Source organism: Bos indicus x Bos taurus, chromosome 11, assembly GCF_003369695.1.
Source record: "Bos indicus x Bos taurus breed Angus x Brahman F1 hybrid chromosome 11, Bos_hybrid_MaternalHap_v2.0, whole genome shotgun sequence".
NCBI classification, from domain to species: Eukaryota; Metazoa; Chordata; class Mammalia; order Artiodactyla; family Bovidae; genus Bos; species Bos indicus x Bos taurus.
Genome location: NC_040086.1, coordinates 3,082,714 through 3,096,520, shown reverse-complemented (window position 1 = coordinate 3,096,520; position 13,807 = coordinate 3,082,714). Strand labels below are relative to the sequence as shown.

Below are 13,807 nucleotides of genomic sequence, written 5' to 3'. Positions count from 1 at the left end.
CTTCCAGACGGCATGGGCCAGCCTGCTGCAGGGGCGCTTCAGGCATACCTCATTCTATCACACGGTAGTGAAGAGCCTCATGCTCAAGGGTTGAGATTTAAGATTAATATTTATTACTAGTTAATCAGTCACAGGTTTTGGTTTGGGTTTTTGTTAGCTGTAAGTGCCTGGCAGTGAAGAAAAGCCGTGGCTACCAGGGAGGTTTGATAAGGCTACCTTGCTTCTAGCTAAAGGATCAGCATTTTAATTACCCACCATTGCTTTTGCTTGTGCTAATGTTAACACAGTGAAAAAGGCAAAGAACTTTGGTCTGTGTTGTGAAAGTAGTTTTGACACACCTAAAAAGACCTCTCAGATCCCCAAGGGTCCGTGAATCCCTCTTCAAGAACCACCACTATGAAAATTACTGAGTGTTAGCCCAGAGGTATCACAGAATCCTAAAGTATTTTCCATGTCATCAGAATTTGTTTGTTGGGACTATAGGTATAGTGTATAATCTGCTTGTCAGTTACTCAGAACAGTTTATTTAAAGGGAACCTACTCACCAGCCATTTGGGAGCAGTCAGAACATTGTTGTACTAGGAGACATTGACAGAGAAGAATTTTCAATGCAGGAAAAAAACAGCCGCCTCAGAAGAGAGAGCTGAAAAGTAGTGTGCTTCACAGAGTTTATTAGCTATGAAATTATGTCCATAGAATCATGCTGTTGAAATAGATCTGTGTATAGTAGAAAATCATAGAAAATTCACTCTCCTCCCACAGGTTAGCAGGTATATAAAGTGCCATGGACATTTATACCCAAGTTACTACCAGCCCTTCCGCCCCCAAAAAAGTTTAAACTTAATGTTACTTGAAATCAGAGCAGTGTTAACTATGATTTTTTTTTTAATAAAAAGCAAATCTTTTTAATCTTATCTGTAACTGTCAAGAAGTCATATTTTGATTATTAAACTGAACTTATTTGAACTTTAAATCATTAAGTGTTTATGAAACAATAAGGGGCTTAGCTTTCAAAATAAAATTCAAAGATAGATTGATATGAATTGGAAATACCTTCATAAATAAAATGATGTGGCCTTAAAACTCTGCAGCCAGTAGCCTTCTGAGGGGAGAGGCAGGAAAACCATGACTGACAGGTGAGGGGCAGCACCAGCAGGACTTCAGGACGCTGGGCGCTGGCCACTCAGCTGTTTGCTTTGTGTTAAAGCGTTGAGCTGCTCATCTCTTGGGTGTGTGTCCTTTTCTGGTTTTTTATGTCATGTTTCAGAACCTTTAACGTTAAAAGATCTGTACACAAAAACAAGTGCTTAGTACAAACATGAAGACTCTGGTGACCTGGGGAATAAAACCCCTTTGGGGACTTAATGCAGAATATGAAGTTGTCATCATCGGTTGCTCTGCTTGACAGCTATCCAGGATCTAAATCATAAGGGATAAATTTGTTTAGTCATTTTGAGAAACTAATACTCGGCTGTGGATGGGGTAAAGGGGAAAAATTTTTTCCAGAAAATATACTAATGACTCTTGTTTGTTTGCCCAATGATTCAAGGCTCACCCACTGCAGAGTTCAACAGGATTCACAGAGGGCCTCTCCCGACATTTAGTTTTAAACTTAATTTTAAAACCTGGAGAAAAGAAATCTGTCAAAGTAAAGTTTACTCCAGTTCACAATAGAACTGTTTCTTCCCTAATCATAATCAGGTATGTTCTGTGATTTAAGTGTGGGTTGACTTCTGGTACTTATATAAGAGTCCTTTCTTGATTTGTTTCAATATTAATATTTGCATTTATTTATGAAACAGGGTATTCATTTTGTCCAAAATATGTGCACACACGCACACCAAACCTCATGAAACATAACATTGTGATTATATTTTTAGCTAAAAGACATGACTAGTGTCTACTGTACATGTGTGACTCTTGAAAATGTAAAACTCTTGCTCTTCGTCATGTAAACGTTTTTAAATTTTTCAAGTGCCAACGTTTGACCGTTCAATTTACTGTATTAATCTTCACATTGTTTATAAAACAGCAGTAAAACTCAAGATCAAAAGATTGTGCAAATTTAAGGGGAGGACAATCTGGGCTTCTTCTTCTTATGTAGAAATAACCTGACTGTGATGGATGCCGTGATGGTCCAAGGACAGGGGACAACTGAGAACCTGAGGGTGGCAGGCAAGCTTCCGGGCCCAGGGAGCTCCTTACGCTTCAAAATCACAGAAGCACTGCTGAAAGACTGTACGGAGGGTGAGTGTTCTTGTCGTAGGCACGCGCACGAGTATCAGCGCTCCTTTTCAACAGTAAGTGGTTCCAGAAACAGGAACACTGTTTCTACATGGGCATGTGCATGTATGACTGATGAGCACTTGAGACTTTAAGGGAGCACCTGAACTCGCTGTCAGAGTTGCTGCATTTGGATCTTATGAGCTCTGAAGTATCAGTGTTCATTGCATACCTTAGCTGATTTACTCTGAATGTGAAATACAAAGCCTAATTAAACTTCCGCCATCTAAAATGACTTAACAAATAAGAGAACTTCCTGATGAAACCTGGGTGGTGGCTCATCCCTTTGGCCTGACGAGCTCCGTCATAATCTCTGGGATACGTTCGTGAAGGATGTGTTATCATCACTTGGACCTGGTGCACGGGACAGCAAGATTTACACTCCTCATTTTTTCCCTTTAGGTATGAGACTAAGGGAACCCAATTTCACATTGAAAAGAACATTTAAAGTAGAGAACACAGGACAACTTCCAATTCACATAGAAACCATTGAAGTCAGTGGGTACTCCTGTGAGGGATATGGCTTTAAAGTCGTCAATTGTCAAGAGTTTGCACTGAGCGCCAATGCCTCTAAAGACATAGTCATTCTGTAAGTATTTTCTCATAAGATGATGAATCACTAAATCTTTTTTTTTTCCCACTTAGTCTTTGGTTATTTCTTCATTTCTTTGTTTTCAAAATTGTGGAAACTCCAAAGTAGATCAGATAAACTAAGAAACCAATTTCAAAATTATTTTCGATTTTTGCACCTTGTTTTATGTCCCTGGATATGTTCCAGTGTCTCCTGGTTCATTGTCTATGGAAAATTGAATATGTATCCTGCTGTTGTGTAAAAACTATAAATTTTAAATATGTTGAATTGGTTCATAGTGCTTTTCAGGTCAGGTCTACTATATCCTTCTGCTTTTTTGCCTATTCTTTCTATTAGTTTTTGAGCGCTTGATATTGAAACTCCAACTAAAAATCTTATCTACTTAAAAAGTAATTATATAGTGGAACTATGGGGTCGCAAAGAGTCGGACACGACTGAGCGACTGATCTGATCTGATCTGATAAGTATATGTGTGTGTGTGTGTGTATATATATATAGTGGGACTATATGTAACTTTATTTGAAGTCTCCTGAAAATGTGTTATCATGCTTTCATAATTTAAAACATACTTAATTTTTTAAAAACTCTCAAGTTTTTGTAGAGAACCAACTGTAAGATCATTCTCAGTAGAGCAGACACTGGGTCTCACACATGCAGTTTTCCCAGGTCATGTGAGAGTTTGGTCAGAGAACAGTGGTAATGCCTACATGGGTAATAGTTGCAGCACGTTTTAACAATTGACAGCTTGTTATAAAGGTTCACTAATAAACGTAACCACCGCCCCTTAGTCGAACGCTCACTCCATGGTTTACTCCATGGTCCTCAGCGGGCGTCTTCTTCGTTAGTGCCTCTCTCACTCGTGTGAGGCGCAGCACTCTGCACCTGCAGGTTCAGTGGGGAGTAAGACACCTGGCCTCAAGGTGCAGGTTGTGTGCTTGGAGAGCTTACAGTTAACACAAAAACTAAATAATTGGGACAGAAAGCAGTGCTTGAGGAGATGTACATCAGTAGGGCTGGGATGGGTTTCTTGGGGGGAAAAAAGGCATTATTGCGAGTATATCATGGGAGAGGAGAGGGAATTAAATACAGGAAAAAAAAAAAGGAAAGGAAAGAAGCTCAGAGACTTCTCTCTGAATTACTGATTTTGGAAAGTCAACCATTGTTCTCTTTCTATGTAGTTTCTAGTTATCCACAAAATAAAGTTGTTTTGGTTATTTAACCTCATAGGACAATACTTTGTCCATCTGAAAATGAGAAAGTTGAATAAAAGTGCCAATCTCTAAAATTCTGTGCTCTGTTTCAAATTATTATATTTAAACTGCTTGCAGTATATTTTTAAAAACCTAGTCTCACTGCCACCTTTGCATTTTAGGTTTACTCCTGATTTCACGGCTTCTAGAGTCATCCGTGAACTGAAGTTTATAACAGCCAGTGGCTCTGAGTTTGTGTTTGTATTGAATGCATCCCTTCCTTACCATATGTTAGCAACCTGTGCAGAAGCCCTGCCCAGGCCCAACTGGGAGCTGGCTCTGTACATCATCATCTCAGGAATAATGAGGTACTTGTGTCTTCTTTCGAGGTTGGTGTGTATGTATCACTTGACGCTGTTGATCACGGCTCCCCCTGGGTGCCAGGCACTGCTCTGATTGCCGGGGATCCACCCAATGGACAAAAGAGGCAGCCCTGCCTAGTCAGGCTTACATATACCAGTGGGAGCAGTCAGACCTAAACCCCTCTTGGATGACATATGCAATAAACCAGAGTCTTTTCTACCTATAAAATTTGTTACACACATACAGTACAGCTTAATTTCTTAAAGGAAAAAAAAAGCCTCATAATTTACCAGGAAATTACTTGATTTGGGCATATGAAATGTACTCAAACATAATAGGGTATGCTAATTGAGTCATATCATACCTAAAGAATGTAAAACGCATGAGAAATGTTTTTTAAGCCCTCAGCATCCTCATCCTTTTTTCAGTCTGTTTCTTTATTTTTTAAGAATGAGATCTACTCGCCTCTCAATTAACTTGCATGTTTACCCAACCCATCCTTCAAGGGAAGAGAGTTGGTCTGGAGAGTTAGAACTAAAGAGCTGCTGCTTGGCAGAAGGAAAGGTGCCCTCCAGTGTCTGTTCTGATTCCAGTGGTTATCTCCTCCGTACAAGCCTGCCTGTACACTGGCACGCTGGAGAAGTCTGTGGGCAGACTTTTATCCCAGATGCTTTTGCTCGTCACAGGCATTTTGTTTTTTTATATTGTTGTGTACTTTACCAGGAAACTCTGCCCTTAGTATCAAATCCTGCTGCTCTCGCACTAACACGTGAACCCGGATTCTCCATCTTTTCTCTCCCTGCAGTGCGCTGTTTCTCTTGGTAATTGGAACAGCCTATTTAGAAGCTCAAGGAATTTGGGAGCCCTTCCGAAGGCGGCTGTCCTTTGAGGCCTCGAACCCGCCCTTTGATGTGGGGAGACCATTTGATCTCAGGAGAATCGTTGGTATTTCATCTGAAGGAAAGTATGTGCACCTGCTGGAGATAAATTCTCTAATATGCATAGATTTGGCTGATGTAATTAAAAGAAAAAATAAGTTTCTTCTTTTCGTCTTTGCTCGGGGGAAAAAATTGTAATGCCCTGTGTATCACTCTCAGTTACTGAGAACTCTTAGAAGATCCCATGTTTTTATTACATTGATGAGGGTTAAAATACTCTACCTGAGGCCAGTGACTTACTGCCCAAATTTTCAGATAGAACAGACCCAGTAGAGTTGTGAAAAGTATCCTATTTCTTGTCACGAGTAGAACTACCCAAGGGTCATTCATATATGCAGTGGCTCTACTGATGAAGTACGTATAATTTTTTTCAATTTACTTCTGTACTTCGACGTCCCGGGTCTTAGTTGTGGCACATGGGATCTTCGTTCGTCCCTGAAGGCATGCAGGATCTTGGTTGTGGCATGCAGACTCTGAGCTGCAGCATGTGGGATCTAGTCCCCGACCAGGGTACAAACCTGGGCCCCCTCCGTGCGTTGGGAGCGTGGAGACGTAGCCACTGGACCACATGAATGTCCTGTAATTTTCTTTTAATGTTAGATCTCACAGTTTGCTATTACTGATCATTTTTTTCAGCTTGAACACACTCAGCTGTGACCCCGGTCACAGTCGGGGCTTCTGTGGAGCAGGTGGCTCGGCCTCCCGGCCCGGCGCAGGGAGTCACAAGCAGTGTAGCCCGTCGGTCCACCCGCACAGCAGTCACAGCAATAGAAACTCGGCTGACGTGGAAAACGTCAGAGCCAAAAACAGTGCGAGTGCCTCTGGCAGGACTAATGCCCAGTCGGCGAGCAAAGCCAGCCCACTGGTCTTCGAGTCCCACAGCATGGCCCAGGGTCACACCGCAGGCCGGAAGTCCAAGGGGGCCAGACAGGGCCAGCACAGCAGCCAGCACCATGGCCACAGCCCCCTGGAACAGCACTCGCCCCCGCCGCCGCCGCCAGTGCCTCAGCAGCAGGAGCCACAGCCCGAGAGGCTGTCCCCTGCGCCCCTCGCACCCCCGCCCCACCCAGAGCACCCCGGCAGCACCCGGCACAGCTCCGAGGACTCAGACATCACCAGTCTCATCGAAGCCATGGACAAAGACTTCGAGCACCACGACGCCCCGCCCCTAGATGTGTTTACAGAGCAGCCGCCTTCACCCTTGTCGAAAAGCAAAGGTAACCATACCTTCTCACTTCTGGGACAGTGTGACACTCAAGGGGACAGCCAGTGCGTGTGTAGGGGGCTATCTCAGTCGTAATTGTGATGAGCAGCTAATTTAGCAGGTGTTCTTCTGGCTCACATTCATCTCTGCCCTTGGACTTCAGCTCTTTCGCATCAAGATGCAAATAGAAGTATCTGAGTGTCATAAAAGATACCCATATTTCTCTTACCAAATTACTAAACACTTACCAATTCAGGAATTTGTTGGACACCTACTGTTTTTATTTTCACTGCCTGTGATGACTATGTTACTGTGGTAGGTTGAGCTTTTTCTTTTCCATCATTAAAATAGTTTTTAACACAGTGGTAAATGGCAGTCATCTGCCTTTTGACCCAAAAATAGGATTTCTGTACAACCTGCGCTTTAGAGCAGGGATTGGCAAACCACAGCCCGTGGACAAAGCCGTCACCTGTCCTCGGGCCAGCGTGCCTGTTCGTTCACGCGTCGTCTGTGCGGCTTTCGTGCCGCAGCAGCAGAGGCTGTCAGGGCGGAAACCTGAAGGCGCTTACTGCCTGGCCCTTCCCAGAAGCGGCCAACCCTGCTTTAGAGCTCCTTATGCTGTTTTCACCCCAGGTGACTCAGTGGTAAAGGATCTGCCTGCCAGTGCAGGAGACGTGAGTTCCATCCTTGGGTCAGGAAGATCCCTTGGAGGAGGAGATGGCAGCCCACTCCAGTATTCTTTCCTGGAGAATCCCATGGACAGAGGAGCCTGGCGAGCTATAGTCCATGGGTCACAGAGCGTTGGACATGACTGAGCATGCATACATACGTGCTGTATTAATCATCTGTCTGTAAGCAACAGATTGCCCCAAAACCCAGTGACTTAGACCCCATCATTTACTAGCACAGTTTCTAGGGGTCAGGCATCTGGGCACAGCTTGCCAGGTTCTCACAGAACGGCAGTCAAGGTGTCGCCTGGGGCTAAAGTCTTTGCAAGGTTCAGCTGCTGGTGGACCTGCTTCCAGGCTCACTCAGGTGGCTGAGAGCAGGATTCAGTTCTTCATGGCCTGTTGGACTGCTAGTCTCAGTTTTTTGCTGACTATGGCCAGCAGCCTGTTGGGTCCTCTCTGTAGGGCAGCTCAGTGCAGTTGGCTTTACCAGAGCAAGCAGGCAAACATTCGAGAGAGACAACAGGCTGGCGGACAGAAGTCTCGGTCTTCTGTGACCTACTCTTGGAAGTGACCTCCCATCACCTCTGCAGTGTCCTCAAGAGGAGTGAGGTCACCCACACTGAGATAGTTCCATGAGAGCATGACGTGGGGCTGCCTTGACAGAAGCCTACACACCACACATGCACTGCTGCTGCTGCTGCTGCTAAGTCGCTTCAGTCGTGTCCGACTCTGTGCGACCCCATAGACCGCAGCCCACAAGGCTCCCCCGTCCCTGGGATTCTCCAGGCAAGAACACTGGAGTGGTTTGCCATTTCCTTCTCCAATGCATGAAAGTGAAAAGTGAAAGTGAAGTCACTGAGTCTTGTCTGACTCTTTGCGACCCCATGGACTTCGGCCTTCCAGGCTCCTCCGTCCATGGGATTTTCCAGGCAAGAGTGCTGGAGTGGGGTGCCATTGCCTTCTCCGCCACACATGCACAGGCGGGCTTATTTGTAACTTCCGGAGTCCATATGTGAAAAACGGTAAATGGCCTCTGGCTGTATCTCAGTTTATTCCCTGTACAGCCTGAACTTTTTTGTGACTTACTCTCTCTTCTGTGGCAGCCATGCTGTGTTATTCTGAGCCTATTTCAGTACCCCCTCACTGATGTACCAGGAATTGCCTTTGGTTTGAACAGGGTACTTGGCAGCCCTGAGAAGCCAAAAGAAACCTGACCCTCCAGAGTCCAGGAGTTTTAGAAAATTTCTTAATTGCAGTGATATGAAGACTGGTTCTATACAGTCTTCATAGAATTACTTGCATTTGGGTTTATAAGATAGTCAAAAGTCTTGAATAATATTTAACTTCTTCCACAGAAATCTTCTTTGTTGTTATCTCATTTTTCTAACACATTATTGACCAGAGACATATTAATACGTCTTTTATTACCTGAACATTATTGACCAGAGGTGTTTCAGTATTCACTTACATAAGAAATTGCCAGCCACTGGCATTCATTTCTGCAAAAATTCCCTGGTCAATAATGAGTAAATAGAGCTTACATATTTTAGGGTAATTTTTACAGTAATATTAAATGGATGCTTAAGGTTCCTCTTTTTAAAATTAGATCTGGTTACATAATGTGTTTTTCCCTTATCTAGAGCATAAGAAAATAAATATATATTATCTTATCTTAGCACAAAGAGAGGCTCTAGCAAAATGAACCCCTTGTTCCTTGGTCTAAGACAGCCCTCTGACACCTATACAATGGGCCCATCTTTTCTTTTCAGCGTCATTCATCTAGAACATAAGTTCTTTACTTTTCACGGTGGTCCTAGAGTCAACCTACTAAAAGCTATTTAATGATGGAGGTGATTCTTGAGGCCACGAAGAGACAGTGACTGCCGGCTTCACACGAGCAGCCACCGCTTTTGATATCCTTCCCAGCACTGCTGTTGGGAAAGAAGGAATGAGCCAGGTCTTCGTGTTGTTTTTTTCTTCAATAAGTGTTTTTATTGAAGCACAACATACATGTAGAAAATCAGTCTTTTAAATGAACTTTAAACGATGGGCATTGATCTTGGGGTTGCAGAAGAGTGCCACGGCGCTCATTTGCTCAGGAGTGTCCAACTCGTTGCAGCCCCATGGGCTGTAGCCCACCAGGCTCCTCTGTCCATGGAGTTCTCCAGGCAGGAATACTGGAGTGCGTTGTCATTTCCTCCTCCAGGGGATCTTCCCAACCCAGGGATTGAACCTGTGTCTCTTGCATCTCCTAATTGGCAGGCGAATTCTTTACCAGTACTGCCACCTGGGAAGCTCTTGCGGAACAATGGTATTAATATATCATAAAACCATCAGCTGGTGGAACCTTTATCATCTCTCTAAAACTTAGCCCAGCACCCCTGCCAAATAGCCTGTGTGTTTACGTTAAATATGTAATGTTTCTTTCCATTCTTTGGCACTTCTCTTTCCAGAAGTGCCCTGTTCTCTCCCCCGCCCTCCCCAAAATCTCAAAGAAATCTTCTTGTAATGAGCTTCAGCGATGTCTGGCTTTTGTAGACTGTTGAGAATGACCCCTTGTCATAGGAACAGGGTCTCCCCAGCCCTCGCCTTCTCTGAGTTAGACAGCTTGGAGTTAGACATCCCATCTCTTCTCTACCACCCCTGCAGTCACTGTCCCTCATGGAAGAGGGGCCCCAGAAATACCCTCCTTTCGTGGCTGGCCTGAGCAGGACCTCTGCAACTGGACAGCCTAGATTCTGTATTTCTCTGGTTTTTCCTCCCGTAACACGTGAGCCCTGGGGACTGGCTGGGCGCATTGCTGGATTGAGGGTTAAAACCCGAGAATGCGCTAAGCCAGGTGCGGCCACTTGCAGTGTCTGTATGCACTGCAGAAACCGCAGGATCTGTCGCCACCCTGGTGTCTGTCTGCTGTTGGCAGTCTGAGGGGCGGCTTTATCTTAGTTGGGGGGGTGCCAAGTGCCATGGGGTGGTGAGGCCAGGCTCTGCCTTCAGGCAGACCCAGATCACATCCTGGCTCTGCCACTTACTAACTAACTCTGTGATTTGGAGAAATTTAATTTAAAGTTTGAGTCACTGGCATCCATCAACAGTCACCATAAGGCATCGGGGTTTTCAATAAGGTATATTAAGGAGATACATTTTTAAATGACATAGAATGGGTTCAACGGTGGCAGATGTGGCTTCTGCAGCTGTGCCCAGCCTGCCTGCCCAGGTGGCTTCATGGACGTAGTCCGAGGGGTCGGCGTCCTCCCATGGGCTTCTCTGCTGCTCTGTTCCAGTTAGGGTGGAAGCTCCTTGAGGGCAGGGATTGTGTTGATGGTTCTCACTGCCGTATTCCTAGGACACACAGCACTGCAGCGCAGCGGGCACTCAGATGTTGTGGCTGTTTTCTTGTCTGTCTTGGGAGCGTCCACATTAGTTAAAATAATAGGCCTTTTGTCACTCTGTTTTACCTTCTGCCCATACATAGCAGCGGCTGGACACTGTCCAGGGGCTGCCTGTAATTCCTCCTCACAGCACTGTGAGGTCATCTCGCCGAGTCTGCAGATGAGAGGGCGAGATCAAGGAGCTACCAACGGGAGGGCCGGAATTTGTACTCAGCCGCCAGGGTTCTCGGCACCCCGCAAGTGACACGTGTGGCAGCTCATCCCGTGTCACCGTCAGGCTCCCATCACCAGAGAGGTTGACAGAATCTCTGGTTTTCACTCCTCTGACTTCTCAACGCTGTGTCATCTCTGGGATATAAAAGTACAGATGACCCTTGAGCAGCAAGCGTTTGAACTGCATAGGTCCACTTTTATGTGGATTTTTTCCAGCAGTAGAAACTACAGTACCACAGGGTCCCCAGTTGGGTGAATCTGGTTGCAGAGGAGCCACAGACGTGGAGGGCCGGCTGTAACCTGTATACGGATTAACCCCCTGTTGTTCAAGGGCCAGCTGTCTTCTAGAGACACATAGATTTGTGAAAACTAGTGAGTTGCCAAAACTCATTGAACTGTACACTTAAAATGGGCGTATCTTATTGTATATCACTTATGCCTCAAAAATTGTTGATCTTGTAAAATATTCTAATCAGAAAGTCAAATGTTAATTTGAGAAGCTTTAGAGAAGAAACAGAGAAACTGTTACTAATCAGAGTTCAGCCTCTTCAAAAAGAGTTTGAATGGCTGTTTTCTCCAAGCTGTTGAAATATCAAGGGCTCTTTTACTTTGACTCTCACCCGCAGGGAAAGGAAAGCCTCCTCAGCGCAAGGTGAAGCCCCCCAAGAAGCAGGAGGAGAAGGAGAAGAAGGGAAAGGGGAGGGCCCTGGAAGACGAGCTGAAGGACTCCTTGGCTGACGACGACAGCTCCTCCACCACCACAGAGACCTCCAACCCAGACACAGAGCCTCTCCTCAAGGAGGTAGGGTGGCCTCGTGGGGCGGGGTGGGCGCAGAATGGCCGTGCTCGGGGCATGTGCCCGCCCGGGTTACCTGTCTCTCCTGCACAGGCACCACAGCTCCGGGCGAGAATAAGTTCCTTTCCCCAGGGGACAGGTCAGGAAGCCTGCTAATAAGGTGGAATAGTTAGAAATTGGAAAGTTAGGGTCTGTCTGAAATAGTAACCACTCTGGCTCATGAAAATTGTCTCAGATTTTAAGTATCAAAAAAGGATGGGAAGGAGTTACCCCACTTTGTTTTGATTATATTGGCTGTGTCCTGTTGTGCCGCCGCTGGCACAGTGAGCCCTGGGAGCAGGCAGAGCAGTGGCTGTGACCCAGCCCCAGGGGCCCCCTAGCTCCGAGCACTCCCCCAGCACACCAGAAAGGCATCCTCACTCCCCACGCTCAGCTCCAAGGGGGTCGTGGGCATCAGGAATCGTACTGCCAAATGCCTAGGCACCATGGCCACGAGGTGGATGGAGGGTGATGTTACTGCTGTGGCTGTGTCGGAGAGCGTGTGTTACAAGGTGTGAGGAAAAGTGAGGGTGTAATTCCCTTTGGACCTTTTTATTTCTAAATGACCATATTTCAAATGTAAAATGAGCCAAATAGAGCCTTTAATACTGTGGGGCTGAATTTCTGTTTCGGTCTTAATCTAGTGGCTTAAGGAATCATTTCTTACAGATATCCAGCAGTGTCATCCTCACCTGTTAAGTTTTAAAGTCAAGTCTGCACATGACACTTCCTGTCACTGCCCTTGCCTGTGCGTCCCTGAGGCCTGGCAGCTGCTCTGGGCCCATTCAGCGCCGTCCATGGCTGGGGCTGGCACTCTGTGCCAGCTGCTACAGAGGAGCAGACGGCCAGCTCGTGGTCCTCAAGTGGGGTCTCAGCCCCTTGAGACAGGAACCTGGCCTTTCTGTCCTCGGCAGTTTCTCAAGCACCCAGCACGCAGATTCTCAACACATGTTTGCTGAGTGCATGGGGAGAAGAGAGCTGGAAAAGACACGCGTGCACGAGCAAATGACCTGCCGGGTTTGTAATCTAGTTGGGAAGAAACTAGAGCGTGTGTTTCACACACAAAACAGGCGAATGCATCAGTAACAAAGGAAAAACAGCAGAGGAACTTCAAGCATCTGGACAGCGTTCTCAGCACAGACTTGCTCCCCAGCTTTGCTTGCCTTCTTTCCGCCTTTCCAGCATTCGCCTGAGCACTCGTCCGGCACTCTCCTCCAGCCGAGCACCGCCGGCACTCTGTCCCCCACACCCTCCGGCATCATCCTCCCTCCTCTGTGATTCATTTCCTCCTGGTCGTTGGCTCTTGCCCCGTCATGTGCTTTCTCACAGATGCTGCTCCAGTCCGGCCACCTCCATGCCTGTTGCCATTCTCGCTGCTAAGCAGTTTTTATTCCTCCCCCTCAGCGCTCGCTGCTGCTGCTGTTGCTTTCAGTCACATGCGGGATTTACTTCCCCGTCCAGGGATTGAACCTATGCCCCCTGCGGTGGAAGCTCAGTCCTAACCTCCAGACCACCGGGAACGTGCCCCTCTGCGCTCTGGCCTCAGCTCCGCGCTCTTGTTTCTTTGTAACTGACACATCCGCCTGTCGTGTGTGTTTTCTTCCCAACTAGATTACGAGCTTGGCAGGTCATTTGCTCGTGCATGTGTGTCTTTTCCAGCCCTCTTCTCCCCATGCACTCAGCAAACACGTGTTGGGAACCTGCATAGTGGGCGCTTAAGAAACAACCATGAAAATAAAAGAAAAAACAACTGTGGACAGAAGGGCCAGGTTCCTGTCCTCGGGCTCACGGTCTGCAAAGTTCTCCATGAGTCGGGTGGCCCCGGAACACTTCCTGCATGACTCAGCACAGTCTCAGAAGGTGCTGGGGCAGGAGGGCGTTGTACCCCTCTCTGCCATCAGGCGGATGGGTCTATGTGACCTGAACTGCAGCCTGACCCTGTCTTGTGGACACTCACCTGCCCTTTGGTGGGAGCTCTCCACCGCTCGCAGCAGCTCTGGCCTTCAGCCAGGGTGTCTCCCCGCAGTTGGCCCTGTGCACCCTGACACAGAACCAGGCTTCTGTTTTTTCCACTTCACGCCCATGCTGTGTGTGGTCTTCTGCACGTGAGCAGCGCACGCCCGCTTTCC

General features: G+C 46.6%; 1 protein-coding gene across 2 annotated transcripts in view; it reads left to right on the top strand.

Moving 5' to 3' along the window:
- The window catches only part of TMEM131 (transmembrane protein 131), a 185,995-nt gene that overhangs the window by 159,164 nt on the left and 13,024 nt on the right, over positions 1-13,807 (top strand). For both annotated transcript variants that reach the window (XM_027554633.1, XM_027554632.1), the window contains exons 26-32: positions 1,550-1,701; positions 2,105-2,247; positions 2,686-2,872; positions 4,248-4,433; positions 5,234-5,392; positions 6,003-6,583; positions 11,470-11,645. In XM_027554633.1, coding sequence (XP_027410434.1) covers positions 1,550-1,701; positions 2,105-2,247; positions 2,686-2,872; positions 4,248-4,433; positions 5,234-5,392; positions 6,003-6,583; positions 11,470-11,645 — 1,584 coding nt within the window. The remainder of the gene's footprint in view (positions 1-1,549; positions 1,702-2,104; positions 2,248-2,685; positions 2,873-4,247; positions 4,434-5,233; positions 5,393-6,002; positions 6,584-11,469; positions 11,646-13,807) is intronic.